Source organism: Pongo pygmaeus, chromosome 21, assembly GCF_028885625.2.
Source record: "Pongo pygmaeus isolate AG05252 chromosome 21, NHGRI_mPonPyg2-v2.0_pri, whole genome shotgun sequence".
Lineage (NCBI taxonomy): Eukaryota > Metazoa > Chordata > Mammalia > Primates > Hominidae > Pongo > Pongo pygmaeus.
In genome coordinates, this window is record NC_072394.2 from 31,357,326 (window position 1) to 31,379,820 (window position 22,495).

The window sequence follows — 22,495 nt, forward strand, 5'->3', positions numbered from 1 at the left end:
TGGGTAAAAGGGGCAAGGGAGGGATGAGAAAGTGAACGAGAACACCAAGTTTCACGTTCAATTTGCTCCTGGCAGAGCACCCAAGGGGAAGGGCAGGCTGGTTAAAAAAAAAAAAATTGATAAGTAACTGTATTTTAATACTTGCTTGCAAGGCGGGAATTTAAGGCAGAGCAGATAACAACTACGTCCTTGCTCCTCCCTCGTGCAAAAGCCAGCCACTTCAGGTACACAGAAATATTTGGGATGTGCGTCTTTCCAATGCCCAGTGGCGCCATGTGGAAATTCCGGTGTGAGTTTCTGCTTGTGTGCCACACTGTCTCCCACCCTCCAACCTCGGGCTCCACTCCCTTCCTGAGGGTTTCAGGAGCATGAGCTCAGGAGAGGACAGGCTGTGGGCATCAGAACTATCCAAGGCATTTATCAAAAAGTGCAGATTTCCGCTGCTCTCATCTTTCCCTACACAAATTAATTCTCATACAATCTTTGACGTTTATAAACTGCTGCTCTACAGACACCAGCTGAGGATCCTTCGCCTGACGGCAGCAAGATAGACCAGACTAGCAGACCGCAGAGCACCAAGAACAGGTGTCTTGGGTGCTGCTAAGTGTGTAATCAGCATTGCCAGCATTTCCATTCTACACCCTGTGATGACATGTTACTTGCCTTGCAACTCCTGTTTGGACCTGGGTCCCAGAAGGATGGTGAGAGCGAGAAGCCACTCAAATGTGGTGCTCGAGGTTCAGGGAAAAGGTGAGATACTTACCATACGCTATCACTACCCTTGTCTAGGGGGTTTCCCATGGGGTCGTAGTACACATCCACACTGAGATTTCGGTCTGTGTCATGAGCTGAGTTGAAGTTGGTGATCACCCGGGAAGGAATCCCCAAAGACCGCAGTGCTGCAAGTCAGGGTGGGCGTGAGGACTCAGGTAGTGGAGATGGTACCTTGGCATAGCCCACTGCCACCCACTGACCCAGCCAAGGCACACCACACCCAAGGTACCTGTGTTGAGGGTCCCAGCAAAGACCCAGCACTGGCCATATCGGACTGGGCTGAAGCCAGATTTTTTCCAATTTTTGAGGATCTCCACGCTGCCGTTCCAGTTCCTTGGGTCCCGGCCACCCGTGTAAGTGCCGCTCCAATTCCCAGCAAGCACACCATTGTCATCATTGCTATTGATCTGGGCAGAAACCACCCCCCCAAAATGAGTCAGCACTAATGCCTTTCCTAGGAAGACTGACATGCAGAATTCAGAGGACAAGGTGGGGAGATGAGGAAGGAAGCCAAGGGCCATGATTGAACTTTTCTTTGTCTTTCTAAGTGACTTGGGGATGATCATTGTAACACTTAACCCTTAGGGGTATGGAGTGGTTTAAGAGTTTAGAGATGCTTTCCCAAACAGGCCCTGTTTGATTGTCCTTGATCCATATGTCATTCCTGTGCAGCAGCCTGACATGGGAAACAGACGGCATAGCTTGTCTGTGGCAAGGCAGGGCACAACTCCAGCTTGTAGACGACCTCTGGCAGGTAAGAATCCACAGGCTATCACTGCTATCACAGTCCGCCTGGGAGTCCATGGTTTGAAACTCTTTTTTGGTGTATGGTCTTACAAAAAGATCACTTTATTTATTTATTTTTATTTTTATTTTATTTATTTATTTATTTATTATTTATTATTATTATTATTTTCTGATACAGAGTCTCTTTCTGTCGCCCAGGCTGGAGTGCAGTGGCGTGATCTTGGCTCACTGCAAGCTTCGCCTCCCGGATTCAAGCAATTCTCCTGGCTCAGCCTCCTGAGTAACTGGTGTTATGCGTGCCACCATGTCCGGCTAGTTTTTGTATTTTTAATAGAGACGGGGTTTCACCACGTTGCTTAGGCTGACCTCAAGTGATCCGCCCACATCAGCTCCCAAAGTGCTGGGATTACAGGTGTGAACCACCGCACCCGGCCAAAAAGATCACTTTAGAACTTTAGCAACTAACTTCTTCTTGGAAAGAATAAAGATAGAGTATTTCTTTTCTTTCATTCATTCAGCTATTTGTTCATTTGTTAATTTACTCATTCATTTATTAAATTTAAGGTGAGGTTCTAATCTAAGTGACACAACCAAGAGGCAGCCTGGAAAGATTACTGGACTAGAAATCGAGACCTGAGTTCCATTGTCTTTTAGGGACACACTTGGAAATATTTACAGGTGAAATGATGACAAATGTGTAATGTCTAAGATTCATCAAATCATCTGTGAAAGAGAGGGTCACAGATGAAATGACACCAGCCTTGAAGAGGTAATTGCTGAAGCTTGTGATGCATACACAGGAGTTCATTATGCTTTTCTCTCTACTTTTATATAGGTCTGAACTTTTCCATAATAAAAGTTAAAAGAGAGAAGGAGACACCGAGGTTACAAGCCCCACCTTGCCACTTGCCAACTTGATGATTGCACAAAGGTCTGTTCACCTTTCTAGGCCTTAGTTCTTCACCTTCCAATAGGGAAGGGAATTTTCAAGGGAAAGTTAGGACAAAGGCGCTCTGAGGTGTCTTTTGTCGTCAAGGGTCAGAGTTTATGAAACTTTGGCTATCGTTTATCTGAACTGTGCACTGAGAGGCTGGACCAGGACCTCCGAGGGCTCCTCCAGCCTGTGTGTCCTACCCCTTCTCCTTGGAGTGCCTGTAAGTGGCAAGGCCTATGAGAATGGACAGTCTGGACACAGAGGGATCCTTGCCCAGGACAGGCCATGCCCAGCCTTGCCATCCCCTCAGTGCAGTGGTGAGTTCTGCACCCCTTCCAGGAGGGCCTGGGCTGTCATGGCAGAGTCAGGCAAGACAGGGCCTCCTTAGAGATGGAAGGTTGAGCAGCCCTTCCCCATCTCCTGAGTCACTGGTGCTCCAGCCTCCAAAGTGGCTATCAGCACGGTCATCTCTGGCTGAAAGCTGAGCATTTCAAAGCTCTGCACAGGCCATAATTAGTTCATGGCCCAGCCCAGCTGGGAGGTCTGAACGGAGCATCTGGGAGGTGCAGCTGAGGAAATTGGCTCCACGATAAAGTGGTTTGGCCCTGGGGTGCAAGTGAGTCAGCGGCTGCAGGAGCCATTGGCCTCACCCACTCTCTCCTAGGCCAAAGAGGCTCAGCTTTCTAAGTCACCAGGGCTTTAATCCCACCTCTTCCAGGCCATTTGATTTCAAGACTCTGCTCCAGGCTCACTTCCTCTCCATACCCTCCCTCGGCTACTCTGGTCCTCATTCATCTCTTTAGAGCCTCTAAGTTCCCTGGGCCCAACTTACTCCTTTCCTGCCAGGCTCAGTCTAAGACTCAGCTCTTTCCAAAAGCCCTCTCAGATGCACCCCGGATATTTATCATGCAGCTGAGAAGTTGTTCACATTTTTAACCAAGTAACTAGCTCATCAGCATGGACATATCCAACTCAAAAGTCAAGAGATCAAGAAATGCCTAAACCATGAACCATAGAAATAAATAAATAAAGGTCACAGGATTTCTGGGTAATTACTTAGTTTAAGACGGTTAAAGTAAAGAATTCACTGTGACTTTTCGCCTTTTTTTTTTTTGGAGACAGGCTCTTGCTGTGTCACCCAGGCTGGAGTGCAGTGGTGCAATCACAGCTCACTGCAGCCTGCAACTAATGGACTCATGCAATTCTCCCAGCTCAGCCTCCCAAGTAGCTGGGACTACAGGCATGTGTCACGATGCCTGGCTCCTGTGTGTGTGTGTGTGTGTGTGTGTGTGTGTAGATGAGGTCTCACTATGTTGCCCAGGCTTGTCTCAAACTCCTGGGCTCAAGTGATTCTCTGCCTCAGCCTCCCAAAGTCCTGGGATTACAAGTGTGAACCACTGTGCCTGATCACGACTTTTTGCTTTTTAACTTACAACTTTTGAGCAGGTTGATCTAGGTTTAGATATTTTGGATGAATATTTTTGGAAACAGGGTCTTGCTCTATAACCCAGGCCTGAGTGCAGTGGTGCCATCATAGCTGACTGTAACCTCAAGCTCCTGGGTTCAAGTAATCCCCCTGCCTCAGCCTCCTGAGTAGCTGGGACTACAGGTATGTGCCACCATGCTTGGCTAATTTTTGTTTGTTTGAGATAGGGTCTTACTCTGTCACCCAGGCTGGAGCGCAGTGGCATGATCTTGGCTCACCACAATCTCCACCTCCTGGGCTCAAGTGATCCTTCCACCTCAGCCTCCCAAGTAGCTGGGACTACAGGCACATGCTACCATGCCCTGCTAATTTTTTTTTTTTTTTTTTGTAGAGGCAGGGTTTTGCCATGTTGTCCAGGCTAGTCTGGAACTCCTGGGCTCAAGTCATCCACCCATCAAAGTGCTGGGATTACAGGTGTGAGCCACCGTGTCTGCCTATGCCTGGATAATTTTTTAAAAATTTCTGTAGAGATGATGAGGCCTCACTATGTTACCCAGGCTACTGGCAAACTCCTGGGCTCAAGCCATCTTCCCACCTCCATCTCCCAAAGCACTGAGATGAGAGGCGTGAGCCACCACACCCAGACTGGATGGAGACATTCTCTACACAATGAGTGCAGAGCCATAGATGTCTCCTAGGGGATCTAGCTTGTGTGTGTGTGTGTGTGTGTGTGACAGAGAGAGAGAGTGTGTGTGATTGTGTGAGTGTGTGTGTGTTTGTGTGTGTTGTAGGGGCACAGGCCTTTTCCATGGAGGCCTTGTTCTGGTCTGACTTGCACGCCGTGTGCCTTGAGCAAGTCACTTCAGTTCTCCAATCTTGTTTCCCCATCTAGATCATGAATGAGGCAGCCTACCATCTGACACTCTGGGCTATGCTCTGGGCTGTGGAAAAGATGAGTTAGGCACAGGAGGTCACCACCTCCAGCTCAATAGGGGTCTCGCTTCCTTTCCCAGGGGGCCCAATGATGGAGCAGAGCCCTAGCTTTGCATTCTCCCCCATCCTTGGCAGGCACTCAAAGAGCAAGTTCCCTTTTCCTCTGAGAAAGGCTTCATGATGTGGTGGAAAGGGCTTTGAAGCCAGCTGGACCTGGGTCTGGCTCTGCCTCTACCACATACTCACTGTGTGCCTCAGGCAAGCCCTGTACCTTAGAGGGGCCTTGTGCTCCAAGTTGGTAAAATGTGGATGGTTCTAACCACCAGCTGTAATTGGTGAGGCTTTAATGAGATGACAGATATAAAGAGTGTGCGTGCCTAGCCCATAGGTGGTGTTCAATATATGATGACAACCAGTTGTGATCGTTTTCCTGTTACTCACCATGGCACTCAGCACCCGGCCAACGTATTTCGGGTCATTTCTGCGGGCCACATCAGTAGCAGCGTCACGGCGGAAATTCAGACTCCTATCCAAGATTGAGAGGCAGATGCTCAGAATGTCTTCTTCAAACTGTTCAGAATGAGACCATACATTACAATGAAAGCAATGAGAAGGAGAGTTGGTGAAAGAAGGGAACTACACTGGTAAGAACCACAGGAACTATCAGATCCTTTGACTCTGTGGCCTCTGGAACTGAGAGCTACTGAGGACAGCCACCACGCCCAGCCCTCAACCCCGCAAACTCATCCAGAGCACTCACTACACATAAGACCCTGTGTATTTCCTCAAAGGCAGCTTTTGAAACAAAAAAAAAAGAGAGAGAGAAAAGGATAATAAAGAAAAAATTATTAAAAAGAAAAAAGAATAAGACCTTGTGCAAACTCTCTTAAAGTGAATGCATGGGAGGTGGCCTGGTCTAGCCAACGCCCGGCTGCCACAAACCTCAGGAGCAAGCTGTTTAGCCTGTCTGGCCTCGATTTCTCCATCTGTATAATTAGGCCAAACTCATCTCAGAGTTTCCTTCTAGCTCTGCCTCCCATCCATTTTTTTTTTTTTTTTTTTTTTTGAGACGGAGTCTTGCTCTGTCACCCAGGCTGGAGTGCAGTGGTATGATCTCGGCTCATTGTGACCTCCACCTCCTGGGTTCAAGTGATTCTCCTGCCTCAGCCTCCTGAGTAGCTGGGATTACAGTCCCGTGCCACACCCAGCTAATTTTTGTATTTTTAGTAGAGGCAGGGTTTTGCCATATAGGCCAGGCTGGTCTTGAATTCCTGACTTCAGGTGATCCACCCGCCTCAGCCTCCCAATGTGCTGGGATTACAGGCGTGAGCCACTGCACCTGGCCTGCCTACAATCTTGAGCATGTTATTGAGACTCCTGGAGAACTAGTTATAAAAATAAAATCTCTTGCTAAAGTATATGTATTTGAAGCGATTTTCACAAAATAAGACTTAATTGAAGTCATTGCTTCTCAAACTGAGAAGGCCGAGCTCCTCTTGCCTTAGGGCTTTGCATTTGCTTTTCCTTCTGCCTGATGCTCTTTCCCAAGATCTTTGTCTGGTGCCCTCATCTCCTTCAGGTTCCTGATCAAAGCCTCCTTTCTAAGTGAGGCCCTCCCTAACCATGCCATCAAAAAAAAAAAAAAAAAAAAAATAGCCGCTGTTCCACTCCTAGGTGCACTCTATGTCCTATCCTTCTCTTTTTTTTTTCCTCCCAATAAAGGAGATAGCCAGCTTGCTCCAGTTGACTTAGACAGGGTCTGTAGATGGTCCAAGCACACATCTTTCTGATATCCAAGGCACCCCGCTCGAGGTGCTTTATTCTGATGCCTTTGTCTGGTGGATAAAATAAAAGGTGGAGGGCATCCTTGAAACTTTTCTAAACTGACCAAATCTGAGAACTCTGTAGACTCAAATGGGGATTGCTGTAATAAAGGACCAAGAGGGTGTGGCTTGGAAAGGCTGAGTGGGCACACTAAGGAAGTTTCATCACACAGTTACATGGAATGAAAAACAGAAGCTACATTACTGTCCCCAGTGTCTCTAGGGGGCCTTATATTTATTTGTGCATCCTGGCACCAATACTACTTCATTGCATCAATTGAGTTGTGTGTGTGTTCTGTCTTGCCCACTAGATTGCGACCCCCTCAAAGATGGATCTGTCTTATTCATCTCCTGTATCCTTAGTGTGGATCCCAGGGTCTGACACATAATAGGTGGCCAGTGAAAGTCTTCTGAATGCATGAACAAATAGAAGGGCAGGCAGATGGACAGATGTGGGACTTCCCATTGATCTGTGAGGCAAGCTGCTGAGCTTCTTGGGTAACAGGTACATTACCCTTAGCTTCCTTATGACCCTTTTACCTGTCCAAAGTTCCAGCCAATCATGCCAATTCGGTTTGTGCTTCCCACATAGATGATGCCGGCATCTTCCTGAACATACTCTTCTCTCTCAGCGTGGTTACCCATAAAGACGCTATCCACTATTTGATACAAAAAGCAGACACCAGGGACTAGAATCCTTGGAGGACTGTAGGGATCGTTCCTCCTCTCCTCCCACTCCTGAACCGGCCTGGGGGTTGGAGCAAGCCCCACTTTTAGCCCTCCCCTGACCCTTGGGCTGTAATTCTTCCAACTCCAATTGTGGGAACTATGAGCTGGAAAGAGAAGCTAGGATGACCTGAGGGTCTGAAAATGAGACCCCAGGGATAAGACACCTGCTCTTTCTGGCAGAAAGCTGTCTCCATGCTGTGGAATTATACTGCGGTATTGTCCCTTAAAATGAACCATGCTATGCAGTTTGTAAAAGCTCAATGTGATCTCGACAATATTCCCAGAAGAAACGCAGTATATCCATTTAATGTGAGGATATTGGGGCTTGGAGAGATAGAGGGACTGCCCAGACTCAGACAGCTGCTTAAGTGTCAGAGCTCCTCATTTCTAGCTTCTGCGCCCTTTCCACAGCCCATGGACTTTCTCTAATCAAACTTGAGCCTGTGAAGATCATTTCCCCTATCCCCTTTTTCTTTTCTAGCTTAGGCCAGGGCTGAGAGTGTGGGTGGTTAGACACCTACCGTTCAGCCAGGGGTTAAAAAGCAGTATGAACGTCCCAAGTTTCACAGAGGAGACGCCACCCTGGGAGAAGATCTGGAGGGCCATTGTGTACCGTCCTACGGGTGCGCTGGCAGGACTGGAGATGCTGATAGTCAGAGTATTGCCATTGCTGGCCTGAAGCACCGCACTCCAGCCACCGCTACTGCCATTGGAGAGTGGAAACACAGCCTTTGTCATGGCCGACTCTGAGGGGTAAGGCCCTGTCAAAGAAGATAGAGGTTGAGAAAAACCAACAAGCACTGATCAGACTGTGGAGAGACCAGGTTCCAATACAACCCCCCTCTGGGGGACATGAGCCAATGAAGCACCATATTCTACCACTGGAAGTAACTGGAACGAACATACAGGCCAGATCCCTTTTGATTTGAGGATGGTGACTCTCAGGCTCAGAGATGGACAGCAACTTGCCCAAGGCCACACTGAATCAATGACAGAGCAAGGCTAGAGCCCAATGCCAGTGGCCCCAGTGTGGTCCCCATCAGTCCTTGAATGCACAAGGGCTACTTAAGTATGTGTGTGTTCGGGCAAGGAGGGGAATGAGCAGGTACCTGTGGAGACAATGAACTCCAGTCTTTCATTAGAGTCAAGGCCTTTGTTCATGATCATTAAGATCTGGAAGTTTTGGCCTCTCCGCAAGATGAGCTCCTGGCTGGAGAACTTGTCTGTGTGATGCGCTTGTCGGTTGAAGGCCGTCTGCCATTTGACACTCTGGACTCCTAGAGCTGTGAGGCAGAAAGGAGAACCTGAAGTCCTAGGAGGCAAGGGATGGTGGTGTAGGGGAAGGGTGTAAGTTACCGAAGAGCAGCTTTGGGGTTAGGCGCGTCAAGGGCAGAGCCAAATTCCTAGAAAGAATCACATTAAAATCCAAAGAACTTGATCTTGCATAGCAAGAACTTCACAACCTATTCCCATTCAATCTTTCCAGACTCAGTTATGCCAGCTCACAGGATGCAAGATCATAGAAAATACTCTGCCCTTTCAGACAGCTGAACCTCTGTGCATCCTGTTCCCACAGCTGAGAGTGTCTTTCCCCCCTCCATCTGCTGAGCTGTCACTCGGCCCTTAAGGAACAGGCCAAATGTTCAGTGGAGCTCCATCCAGTCAACGAGGAGAACTATGTCACCAGAGCACCTACGTTCTGTCTGCTTTCAGCATTTCTCATTGCTTTGTGGATGGGGGCTCCAGTAGAACTGAAGGGAGGTGCCGGGCATGGTGGCTCATGCCTGTAATCCCAGCACTTTGTGTGGCTGAGGCAGGCAGATCACCTGAGGTCGGGAGTTTGAGACCAGACTGGCCAACATGGTGAAACCCCGTCTCTACTAAAAATACAAATAATTAGCTGGGCAAGGTGGTTCACACCTGTAATCCCAGCTACTCAAGAGGCTGAGGCAGGAGAATCACTTGAATCTGGGAGGCGGAGGTTGCAGTGAGCCAGAGTCACGCCATTGCACTACAGCCTGGGCATCAACAGTAAAACTCTGTCTCAAAATTAAAAAAAAAAAAAAAAAGAACTGAAGGGACGATACCTCTCTCACACCCATCACCATGGTTTGGCTTCTTTGTTGTCCTCTTGTGTGTCCCCAGACACCAAGCATGTTTCGCCTCTCCAGTATCCAGCAAATGTTTACTTTTGCATCCTTTACCTTCTCTGTATTTGCAACGCCTCTGTGTTGGCCTGGGCCTCTGATGCTAGGGAGGCTGGCGGAGACTCTGAGCAGTGTTTCTAGGCCTAGTGATTGGGGAATCCTCGGCCCAGAGGGGACTTGCAAATGCTCACTGGCAAGAGCTGTTTAGGAGCAAGTCAAAAGCCATGAATGACCTGGATAAGACCCGAGGACAAACATCTCAAAATCCACCCTCCTGATTTATTCTCACATGGTTGTGAAGATGATGGAGCTAAACTGAGAAGGGTTTATGAGAGATGCCATGATGTACCAGGTGTTCGCTGATATAAACTTTTTGGGAAACCTTCCTACGAGTTATGTTTAAGAGGTTACATCACCCATTCTTCTGCAAACCAAACTGGTCTCTGTCTTTACAAAAAGGCCACAGCTCTGATGAGAGTGTGAGGGTGAATTCTAGTGCCAGACACAGCTCTTTTCTATATGTGTCCATCTCTCTGCATCAGAACATCCCTTCTTAATCTTTTATTCTATTTTATTTTTGAGGCAGGGTCTGGCTCTGTTACCCCAGGCTGGAGTGCAGTGGTGTGATCTCGGCTCACTGCAACCTCTGGCTCCTGGGCTCAAGGGATTCTCCCACCTCAGCCTCCCTAGTAGCTGGGACTACAGGCCTGAGCCACCACTCCCAGCTAACTTCTGTATTTTTTGTAGAGACAGGGTTTTGTCATGTTGCCCAAGCTTGTCTCAAACTCCTGGGCTCAAGTGATCTGCACGCCTTGGCATCCCAAAATGCTGGGATTACAGGCATGAGCCACTGCACCCGGCCCCCTCTTCATCTTTATATTCTGATGCCTAACACACTGCTTGACTGTATTAGGATAATTAGATAAATAAATGGATGAAGGAATAAATGTACAAAGAAAGAAAAGACTAATGTCATGAGATGACCATCATGACAACAGCTCAAAATTTAGTCTACAAGGAAAAGTGAATATGAAGTATTCATTCAATAAAAATATTAGAGCAACTATTATTTATAGGACATTGTGTGAGGCACAATGTTGGGAGTGTACACATGTATGAAGTGTAGTTATAACTCTCCAAGAGCTTCAGCAGTGGATAAGACAAGCATAAGGGATCATGAATGATGGAATGTGGTAAATCCGGGAAAGGTGTATGAGAGATGCAGTCAGAAAAAAAAAATCACTTTCAGTTGTAGGGATCAGGAAAAGCTACACTGAAGATGCTGGTCCTTGAAAGGACAGAGAATTTTGTCAGGTGCCCATAGAGCTGCCTGCATTCTAGACAGTGAGAAGGAGAGGCCCAAAAGCACAAGAGAAGGAGTGATGTTATTTGTCTGGAGCAGGGGCCCTGCGTGGAGAAGAGAGAAAGGTGAGATAGGAGTGAGTGGGGGCCAGGGCAGGACTGGGGAGGGGCTTCCACTCAAGAGCACTGGAGATGGGGCAGAGGGTCACCATAGGTACCCTCTCCAGTAAAATGCAGGCTCCCTGGGATGGTGAGCCAACCTGCCTTTGGAGAGAGGGGACTCAAGAGGTGAGCTTACTCCCAGCTCAGGGTGCTAAAATTCATTCATTCAAACATCCACTCACTCATTCATTTAACAAGTATTCATTGAAAGAATAAATTAATAGGTTTTTGCACAAATTCAGGGAAACTGAGACATTTGTGCAATCAACAAGGATCTGTTGAATGAAGGGAAGAAATAAGGTAGGACAGAAAGGACAGAGGGAGCAGGGGGAAAATGAGCATTCCTGTACCTGAATAACCAACAGAGACAGCCCAGAACTCAGACACTGGCAAACACTGAGCCCTAGATGGCTGTGTACAGCTGATAGATGCCAGATCTCTCTAGGGAAATGGCCCCCAACTTTCTCCCCTCTCCTCCTGCCAACCTTGCTCACTACTTTCTGTGCATTCCAGCCAGTTGAGATTTGGTAGAGCTTTACTCACTTTAGAAAAAAGAAGGGCTGGCTGGGTGCAGTGGCTCACACCTGTAATCCCAGCATTTTGGGAAGCTGAGGTGGGTGGATCATTTGAGGTCAGGAGTTCAAGACCAGCCTGGACAATATGGCAAAACCCTGTCTCTACTAAAAATTAAAAAATTAGCCTAGCGTGGTGGTGCACGCCTGTAATCCCAGCTACTCAGGAGGTTGAGGCAAGAGAATCACTTGAACCTGAGAAGCAGAGCTTGTAGCGAGTTGAGATCATGCCACTGCACTCCAGCCTGGGTAACAGAGCGAGACTCCATCTCAAAATTAAAAAAAAAAAAAAGAAAAGAAAAAGAAAAAAGAAGAGCTCTCAAATAAGAACCTCTGGAAATATATATTTTTAAGAAACAGGAACTCTATGGAACATGTGGTTTCAGACCACTTGCGCCTTCCTAGAGATTTTTCACCCCACCCCCAAATCCCAAAGGATGCATGTCCTTTTCCAGATAAAGCTCACTCTAGACCATTAGTTCTTTGAAAGTAGAAAGTCTGTCTCCAGATGGCTGTTTGTCCAGCACAGTGGTAAGGAAAGAGGGGCGGGGTACTCAGCATCTCTTGCTGGCACCTGCCTCTCCCAACAGGCCCACACCCTTCTTTGCTCCACCAAAGCTCATGCATTGTTTGCTGCGGCTGTGTCAATAGTAGAGGCCCCTCCCATTCATCCTAGAGACCAATGTCTTGTCCCTAGAGAGGACGAAAAAGAAAAAACTGAGCTCCAGGGTGCCTCCCAACAGAGAAACCTGCAGAAAGAATATGAGGGGTACTTTGCACGCCCCACTAGGTCAGACCTGGGGTGACTGTGGTGGTGGTGATCATACTATTAGCTGAAGTTTACTGGGCATTTGTGTGCCAGCCATCTTTCAAAGTGTTTATGTGCATTAGCTCATTAACTCCATGAGGCAGGCACTTGTAGACGTCATGTTTTACAGACAAGGAAGCCAAGGTGTAGAGAAACCAGGTACCTTGGTCACTGTCACCCCACTCCATAGTGGAGGACTGCAGGCTCCAGAGCTCGCACTCACACTCATCATCTCTGCCTTTTCTGACACCAAGTGTGAGCCCCGGCAGCACCAACAAGCCTTGCTCCCTGTTAGGGTGGCTGTGGGATGTGCGAGACTGCTCCGAGCTGGAGGAGGAGGAAAAGTGGGGCTCACTTTTGTCATCAGCCTTCTTTACGCCAACTGCTATGAGCAGTCCACAGAACACGTTATGTATGTGGTCAATGAAATCTTACAATGAGGAACCAAGGCTCAGAGAGACCAGGTAGTTTAACTTAGGTCACATACCTGGAAATTGGCAGAGCCAGGATTCTGAACCCAGGTGTGGCATAATGAGAAATATGTGTTTGATCTCTGCTTTTTCTTAGCACAAAGTTCCTGAAACCCTTGGAACCTCCAAAATGGTGAGTGACTTTTTGTATGCTAATGAGATGACTGGTACTGGCAGCTCCTGGATAGCCTCAGGATGGGAGCTGGTTGCCAGAGGAACGAACCAGTGATTAGAGACTTGGGACTTTCAGCCTCATGCCCACTACCCATTTCCACAGAGGGGAGAGGGACTGGAGGTTGATTTCATCACCAGTGACTGATGACTTAATGAATCATGCCTATAAATGAAGTCTTCATAAAAACCCCAACCCCAAAGGATGGGGCCTGAGGAGCTTCCAGGCTGAACTCATGGAAGTGCTGGGAGGGGGGCATGGGGGCCCTGTGCCCCTCCCCACACCTTGTCCCAGGCATCTTTTCCATCTGGCTGCTTCTGAGTTGTATCCTTTTATCATAAGCCGGTCATCTGTTTTCCTGAGTTCTGTGAGGTGTTCTAGCAAATCTTCAAATCTGAGAAGGGGCTGGTGGGAACTCCCGATTTAAATCTGGTCGGTCAGAAGCACAGGTGACAACTTCTGAAGCACTGGCATCTGAAGTGGGGGCAGTCTTGTGGGACTGAGGGGTGTGTGCACTCCCTGTGGGCTGTGTGCTAACTTCAAACAGTGTGAGAATTGAGTTGAAGTGTAGGACACCCGGTGGGTGTCCACTGCGAATCGCTTGGTATGAGAACAAACCCCACACATTTGGCGGTTAGGAAGTATTAAGAGTAGTCTGGAAGAAAAAATGGTGTTTCCTTTTCACCAGGCCTTACTGACTCTACCCTGTCACTGTGGTCCCGAAACCTCCTTCTGGAAGAGGGTCTCATGCAGGATTTTGAGTGCAGAAGGTGCCCTAAGGGGTGTGCGGCCCTCATGCTGCATCGTCCACCTGCTAGCACTTGGATTCTGATAGAGGGGAGAGAGCGAGTTCCTGGAAGGAAAACATCTCTTCCAAAAGAGCTGTCTTCAGGGGAGCTGGACAAAGGGGACAGCCTGCCCTGCATCCCTGAGTAGGGGCTGCCAGCTGAGAGCGTGCTCATCAAGCTTCCGGTGTGGTTCTGAACCCTTCACCGGCTGCCTCCCTCAGTCATCGTCCTGTCCCTTAACCCTAGGATTGCTCTGCCAGCCCCCAAATCAAGGATCCAATGATCCTGTCTCCCCAACCCCAATGCCCTTGACATGTCACTCATCACAGCCTACCCTGTCAGAATGTGTAGGAAAGGAAAGGAGGGGAAGGTACTCAGCTGCCTAAGGTTCTCAAGTTTACAGCTTTATGTATATTTACGAGTCTCAGGGCTGTCTTCTGCACCAGTCTGGGTGAAGGGAGGAGAAGAAGAGACAGGAGTCACATGATTCTTATAACTGACTCATCAACGTACACACTTAAAAGACATCAGTGGGAAAAACCTTAGAGACCAATCACATACTCCTAACCCACATTCCAGATGTGAGCACATGGAGGCCGGAGAGGTGGTTTGCCCACAGTGTAACATCTCTAAACTCTGATTCCGTGCCACCTCCCTGAGTTAATGCTTAACTCCAGTGTCAGGCCTGGGGCAATTTCTCTGATTTTTTTTCCTGAGAACATCAGTGCCAGCAGCAATTCTAATGTGGTGGACTGCCAGATAAATATCTATCCCGATGTTCACTCGCTCCTTCTTTCCTGGTAATGAAATCCCCCATATGTACAGGCACTACTTTCCCAGGCTCCACTCTGGCTCGGTGGCCATGAGGTAAATTTAGGCCAAAAGCTTATCGGCAGAAGTTATAGGTATTAATTTCCAGGAACTCTCTCTTTTAAAAAATTAAGGTAAAATTCACAACATAAAAATTGCCATTTAAACCATTTTAAAATGTACAATTCAGGGGCATTTAGTACATTCACTATATGCAATTATCTCCACTATCTAGTGGCAGAGCTTTTTCATCACTCCCCAAAGAATCCCCCACTCCATTAGCAGGAACTCCCCATTTCCTCCTATCCCCAGCCCCTGCCAACCCCAACTCTTTCTGTCTCTATGGATTTGCCTATTCTGGGCACTTCTTTTTCTTTTTTTTCTTTTCTTTTCTTTTTTTTTTGAGACAGCGTCTCCCTCTGTCGCCCAGGCTGGAGTGCAGTGGTACGATCTTGGCTCACTGCAACCTCTGCCTTCCGGGTTCAAGTGATTCTCCTGCCTCAGCCTCCTGAGTAGCTGGGATTACAGGCATGCGCCACCATGCCCAGCTAATTTTTTTTGTATTTTTAATAGAGACAGGGTTTCACCATGTTGGCCATCCTGTTGTCGAACTCCCGACCTCAAATGATCCGCCCACCCCGGCCTCCCAAAGTGCTGGGATTACAGTCATGAGCCACCTCGCTCAGCCCTATTCTGGGCATTTCACAAATTAACAAATGGAATCACACAATATGTGATTTGGGTCTGACTTATTTTACTTAGCGTAATGTTTTCAAGGCTCGGTCATGTTGGAGGATGCATCAGTAGCTCATTCTTTTCTTATGGCTGAATGAGAGTCTATTATATGAATATTCCATGTTTTGTCAATGCATTCATCAGCTGATGGACATCTGGGTTGTCCCTACATTTTAGCTACTGTGAGTAGTGCTGCTATGAACGTGCACATGGTAATATTTGTTTGAATACCCGTTTTAAAATTTTTTTTTTTCAGGAAATCTCTTTATGTAAACAGTTGGCAAATGCCCTTTGCCTGTTTTCTTCGTCTTCTTCCATTCTGCTGTCTGGAGTGTGGGTGTAACATGGACAAGCCTCTAGCGGCCATCTTAGACCATGCAGGGCCATACGTAACCTAGCGATGGGTGGAGAGGAGACTGGACAGAGCTGGGGCCTGAGGATGGTGCCACCACCTGGCCTGCCCAGAACTGCCTGCATCCAGGCCTCTCGTGTAAGGAAGAAATACACTTCTGTCTTATTTTTCTAAGCTATTGTTTTTTTGGGGGGTTCACTGTCAATCACAGCCAAACATAATCATAAATATGTTAATGTAACCCCTGCCCATTTATTCGGTGGTGCCTCTTTGGCAGGGGTCACATGAAAAGCACAGAGAAAGACTCCAGACTGTGAAAGGGAGGTTGCTAGTCAGCCGTCTCTATCCTTGTCAGCCTGGCTCTGTAACTGAATCACCTGCAGCAGACGGGTGAGAATGACTTGGTCGCCAGGTGTGTGATGGGGCTCCCATCTCCTGTTCCAGGGAGGACCACACCACAGAGGGGCTGACAGGGGGCCCAACATGGAGGCTGGGACTATCCCTAGCCCCCACCCAGACTCTACTTCCCACATCTTTTCTCTAGACATAGATGCATTTTTATTTTACAGAAGTCTAGAGTTAATGAGGGCTGACGGAAATGCTAAAAAGTGGCTGGGCATGGTGGCTCACACCTATAATCCCAACACTTTGGGAGGCCGAGGCAGGAAGATCGCCTGAGGTCAGGAGTTCAAGACCAGCCTGGCCAACATGGCAAAAACCTGTCTCTACTAAAAATACAAAAATTAGCCGGATGTGGTGACACATGCCTGTAGTTCCAGCTACTTGGTAGGCTGAGGCAGGAGAATGGCTTGAACCGGGGAGGTGGAGGTTGCAGTGAGCTGAGATCTTACCACTGCACTCCTGCCTGGGCCACAGAGGGAGACTCTGTCTCAAAAAAAAAAAAAAAAAAAAAAAAAATGCTAAAAAGTATCTAGCTGAATGGTTTTTAAGCTCTATTGAGAGAGAGGCCAAATCAATAAATCTATTTAATAGTCTTTACATACATGGATTTGGAACTGACACAAGGTTTCTCACGGCTAATGCTTACTGTGTATCAATATACGCTGATATTTTCTCTTCTGCTTTTTTTTTTCTTAATGGCTGGTCACAGTCCACTAAACTGATTTCACAACCTGCTAATGGATGGCAGCTGGCAGCTGGAAAAACAGTGATGTAATCTAGTATGCCCACATGGCAGGTCAGAAAGCTGAGGCCCTGAAAGGGGAAGCCATCTACAGAGGTCACAGAGTTGAAGCAGAGTTTAGCCCAGAAGCCGGGTGTCAGATCCTGGTCACCGACAGGCTGTGAGTCATCCCACTTCCCACCCCTAGACACTGGGAACATCTTTAGCTCCTGGCCGGCCCCTCCTCTGGCTCCAAGGACACAGGTGCTTTCCTGCTCAGCACCCATCTCTCTCTCCTTTCTCTCTTTCTAGCCTGTGCCATTTCCTTTTAACTTCCCCCACATATCATGACATTTTGAAGCTCTGTGCAGCACAGGTGGCACAATTTCTTGGCATTCAGGCAGAGTAAGGGGCTGCTGAGGATGAAGAGAAATGAGCCCTGGATTGGTGCCTGAACCTGTGAGAGGCCCTGAGCAATGTCTCTGAATTGTACTTTTCTCACCTGTAGAAGAGGGACAGTGAGACCTGGAACATCTTCCCTCTTAGGGTTATTGTTGGGATTCAACATATACCCATCACTAGCACCGGGTACCCCAGAGATTGGGGGAAACTAATATTGTTGGGATCCCATATATAATGGCAAAAACAACCCAAGAGTAGAAGAGGCTTTGAGCTTTTAACAGGCTGCTATTGAGGACCTCTTATGTGTCAGACACTGAGCTAAGCATTTCACCTGCATTATGTCTTTTAATAGTCACGAAATACTGACTATTAAAATGATGTTGCTGTCTCCATTTCACAGATGAGGGCTTTGGAAGTCCAGTCAGGTGAAGTCACTTACTCAATATCACACGCTCAGGCAGAGGCTGGACTCAAGCCCAGACTGAAAGTCAATTTTGCCTGACCAGATATGACCCCAAGCTGCTGCCCTGTAGCCAACCAAGGCAGCAATGACTTAGACACAGGTCCTGGAGGGGCCATCCACAGCCTACTCCCTGCCTAGACACCCTATGGTCAGGGCAAAAGGAGAGGACAGAAGGACTTCTCTTCCTAAGAGAGTTTAGAATCTCTGAGACCGGAGCCTCTCAACCCCAGCTGCCCAGAAGAATCACCTGGAGAATGTTCTATTGGTCTGAGACCCATCCCAGGCAAATTCAATTAGAATCTTTGCTTAGGGATGACACTGGCATTTTCTTTTTCTTCTCTTCTCTTCCCTTCCCTTTTCTTTCTTTCTTTCTTTTTCTTTTATTCTCTTTCTATTTCTTTCTCTTTCTCTTTCTTTTCCTTCCTTCCTTCCTTCCCTCCCTTCTTTCCTTTCTTTCTTCCTTTCTTTTTTTTTTTTTTTTTTAAACGGAGTCTCTCTCTGTTGCCCGAGCTGAAGTGTAGTGGTATGATCTCAGCTCACTGCAACCTCTGCCTCCTGGGTTCAAGCAGTTCTCTTGCCTCACTGTAACCTCTTGCCTGCATGTCTCACTAATTTTTGTATTTTTAGTAGATGAGATTTTGCCATATTGGCCAGGCTGGTCTCGAACTCCTGACCTCAGATAATCTACCCGCCTTGACCTTCCATTGTGCTGGGATTACAGGCATGAGCCATTGCACCCAGCCAGCATTTTCTTTAAAGCTCTTCTGGTGATTCTAATGTGCAGCAAGGACTGAGACCTCACTACCTTAGGCCTATTTATCATCTACACTTATAAAAGCTCCTTCACATGAATTACCTGACCAGAGCCACCCGGCAGCTATAGGAAGGAGGCAGGGGAGGAGTCGCTGTCCTCTTTTTACAAATAAGGAAATCAGGCTGAGGGAGGGGAAGGCTGACTCCCTCTGACTCCATCTCTCAGCTCCTACCAAGATCTTAGGGCCTTGTGCCCTCCACTGCTAAGTGAGATTTCCTAACTTCAGCACACACCCCAGCCCGGCATGTGGGCCCTGGGGAGGAGAATGATTGCTCCATCTGCAGAGACAGCCCTGCGGGGCGGAGCCAGCATGAAGTTACTTGAGGTGAACAAGGGGAGTGCTCAGGCATGAGGACTTTGGACTTGGGAATGGATGAAGGGGGAGTGGGGAGGACTTGTGCTAAGAGGCACTTAATGGAGAGGGTCCCCTGGGAATCGCCCCTGATTAGAAAATGTAATTCATCTCATAGGGTTTTTCTTAAATCCCCCCAAGACAAGGAGAAAACAGGCTCATGAAAAAATTTCCAGGTAATCATAAGCACCCATGAGGTGGATACTGCAATAACCCCATTTTGGAGATGAGGAAACTGAGACACACAAGTTAAGTGACCTGCCCAAGACTATTCATCTCGTAAGGGGCAGAGTGGAGACTTGATCCAGAGAGCACCTCTGAACCTGCACCCTTAACCCATCAGCTATCCTGTAAGGAATCCTACAGGCACAAACGCTGAAATATGGGCAGCCATCATTCCCGGTGGAATGAAGCTGCTCATGGGCTGTCTCTAAGGAACAGGGAGTAGCCACTGTCCCAAGTGGAAGAAGGCCATGGAGCCGGGCAGAGAGGAGGCAGCTGGTCCTCATTCCCAACACTGAGCAGCTGGAGTCACAAGACTCTGAGCCCAGAGGGGCAATCTCCTTTTCAGAGAGAGAGAATAGATATTGCCTTGGTCCCAGTGCCGGACACAAAAATGTGAGGAGGGCCCAGGAAGCACCTAGAAGATTTACAGAAGAGAAGGAGGCCGGAACCCAAGAGCAATTCCTGACTGCTTCCATGGGAGGAAAGGCAACTGGTGTCCCAGATCCAAGGAGAACGGTTTCGTGGCAGATCCAGACACTGGGAATTTTACAGGTCCTTTGGGGGTGGAAGAAATGAGGCCTTGAGATGGGAAGTCCCTGAAGCCAAGGCCAGTGCTCTGCCCGGAAAAGTAGTTGGCAAGAAAGCTCACTGCCCCAGAGGGACAGAGCCATTAGTCCCCAAAACAGAGGTTCTGGTCTTTTGCAGGCAGAAGCCTGTGGTTCAGATATGTACCCTGAGGACCCTGCCATTAACCCAGGGCTTCCAAGTGGCTTTGGGGATGGGGAACCTTGCCTCCCCTCCACACTGGGGCCCTCGTCGGTGCTCACAAGCTGCTCTCCCATCCACTCTGGGGATGCCAGGCCACTTGATGCAAATCACTGCCAGGCCTTCCTCCACTACCTTCATTTCCAGCCACAGCCCAGGCTGCCTTCTCTACCAAGGGGTGGAATAATGGAACCCCTTCTGATTGCAACAAGAACCTTAAATTAGGAGCTGGACACAGAGCCCTGTCAAAGCAGCACACATGTGATCCTGATAGTCCCCTGGGTCACACCTGCTCACACTAACATTGATTTTCCTGTTCCCTCTGCCCTGCCAAACCTCTCCAGACCAAGTCCAACTCATTGTCCGTGACCAAGTGCCATTCATTTTTCAGAGTCTTCCCTATCCCAAATTCCAGACAAGATTAATCTCCTTCTCTTGTTGGTCCCCGTAGCACTTGTTTTGTATTTGTCATGCAGCTTAATAACAGTCTGCCTTGCATGCTACTTACCTAAAAAACTGGTGTTACCAAAAAATATCAGACTAAAAGCTACCGAGGACAGAAACCACATCTCATTCACCTCCATATTTCCCACTGCACCTGGCACAGCTCTTCTCCCTTAGGTGTTCAGTGAATAAATTCATTGAAACACTGATTGGGAACTTCCTGGCTGAGTGACTCGGAGCTGAGCTAGGAACTGCAAGTGGGACAAATTTAAGGTGAATGTATTCACCTGTCTCTCCATCACCTTTTCAAAATTGATTTTCTCCCAACCAGCCTCATTCTGTTGTGACCTTAGAACATCTCTGGTTGTTAACAGAGACATTTCATCATGGCTCACAGCGGGCAGGCCATTCCTGGGAGTCCACGAGAGGTCCTGCACAGGGATGGGAGTGCACATTCCTGGGGACTGGGCACGTGCCTCTTCACTCGCTGGCCCTGGTTTCTTTTTGTGGAGAAAGAAAAGTCGGTACTGGAAGGAACCTCAAAACGCATTCATTTCAAAACTTTCATCTTGAAAACTTGAGGCTCAGGGGTGGCAGAGAACACATAAGCAGTTGGTTACAAAGCTCAAATAAGAAGTCAGGTTCAGAATTGCTTTTTTATGTTCCAGATGTTATGTGCACTTATGTAGGAGCTCAGCTCTGGCAGCAGGACATGGTGGAAACGGCACTGCTGAGACCTAGCTGGCTCTGTGATGGATTCACTGTGTGTAAGGTTCCACCCCTTCCTGGGCCTCAGCCACCTCCTGGAGGGAGGGAGATGGGCTAGATGACATCTGACCTCCCCTCTTGCTACAGTGTGTAGGGTCCAGAGCTCCTCTTCTTAGCATCCCAGCCATGCTGTACATTACAGCAAGGAATGGGAGACAGGGGAGGGGGCCTAATGTGCAATCACCTGTCCCAGTTTTTGTGGCTTCTGAAGTAGCCAGCATTTGCCTGTTGCATCTGGCTCAGTGATTTCTTTGGCCAATCTTCCAGCAGCCCTAACCGCCATTCACAATATTTTACAGGTTTGACTCATATCTTGTTTGGATTTGGCATCCCTGTCAACCTACTAGGTTGAGCACACAAGACAGATAATAATTAGCATGCTGCTTAGCAGGGGTGCTGATTAACGAAGGCCCAAATCCTTGACGGTAAGCACAGAGCGGGGGAACCTGCACTTCCTGTTGTTCTTTGTAACCCCTGTTCCCTGGTGCTCTCCTGTGGACCAGGACATCTTGTGGCACACCTGCTCCTGCTACGGGGAGGCTTCAGCTCATCAAGTCACTTACACAGAGCCTGTCTGATGCTTCTGATGTGTAGTTTACTTAGGAGCATTCCTAATGCTCTTAAGTAAGTTGATTTGAAATAAACAATGGTTTCTTTCAAATCAACTTACATGTTACCACTCTCACTCCCTGGTAGTTCTGAGATGTGCTTCTTTGCTGACACTGCTGACAGCTGGATACAGCTACACTGAGAAACATGAGACTCGAATCCTGTCTGCTTTGGCTTTACGGGTGGCGACGGATGTGTAAAAGAAACACAAACACAAACAAGGCAAAGCTTGTCCTCTGCCTAAGGAGATGCGATCTCCAGCTGCACTGAACACCCTGCCCATTATTCAGAGCTACATTCCAATGATGTTCTACCCCAAGAATATGCTAGAGGGACCCAACCACCATTGAGAAAGAGCTGCCTCTGGCAAGCACCCTAAAATACGAAGTCTGGCCTTCAGAGCCCCCAAGGCAGGCAGCTGTCCTGGCCGGACACTCGCTTCGCAGGCTGGCCCAGGGGAAGCACAGGCTTCTGGCAAGGACCTGACGGAGAAGATGCTGTGCACTCACCAGCCATGTTTCGCCTTCCTCTGCCTCTTCTCAGGCTTCTCTGGGAATGGCACGGACAGTGCTGACAGACAGGCTGCCAAGGATTGCCTTACCATTTATAGAAGCCTCTCCTACACACCCCAATTAGAATTCTAATGAGGTGGGCGAGGCACCAGGTCATTCCTGTAGTGCCTGTAAACGTTTCACTTACGACAGACTTGTCACCCAATGGATGTGCATCATGTTTGTACAAGACCAGCTTGGGGAGAAGGGGGCAGATAATAAAGAAACTCAAATAGTTCGCTTTTATAATTTTATAAAATGATGGACTATTTCCTGGATTGTAGGGTTTAGGAAA

At 48.0% G+C, this 22,495-nt stretch overlaps 1 protein-coding gene across 1 annotated transcript in view; it reads right to left on the reverse strand.

The window, feature by feature from the left end:
* TGM3 (transglutaminase 3) overlaps positions 1-22,228 on the reverse strand; it is a 41,281-nt gene extending 19,053 nt beyond the window's left edge. Inside the window, exons 1-7 of the mRNA XM_054466674.1 lie at positions 22,159-22,228; positions 8,476-8,649; positions 7,888-8,127; positions 7,178-7,296; positions 5,256-5,384; positions 1,004-1,181; positions 764-899 (exon numbers count right to left, since the gene is read on the reverse strand). Of these exons, the coding sequence (XP_054322649.1) occupies positions 764-899; positions 1,004-1,181; positions 5,256-5,384; positions 7,178-7,296; positions 7,888-8,127; positions 8,476-8,649; positions 22,159-22,165 (983 nt within the window). The 5' untranslated portion in view covers positions 22,166-22,228. The remainder of the gene's footprint in view (positions 1-763; positions 900-1,003; positions 1,182-5,255; positions 5,385-7,177; positions 7,297-7,887; positions 8,128-8,475; positions 8,650-22,158) is intronic.
* Positions 22,229-22,495: the final 267 nt, after the last annotated feature.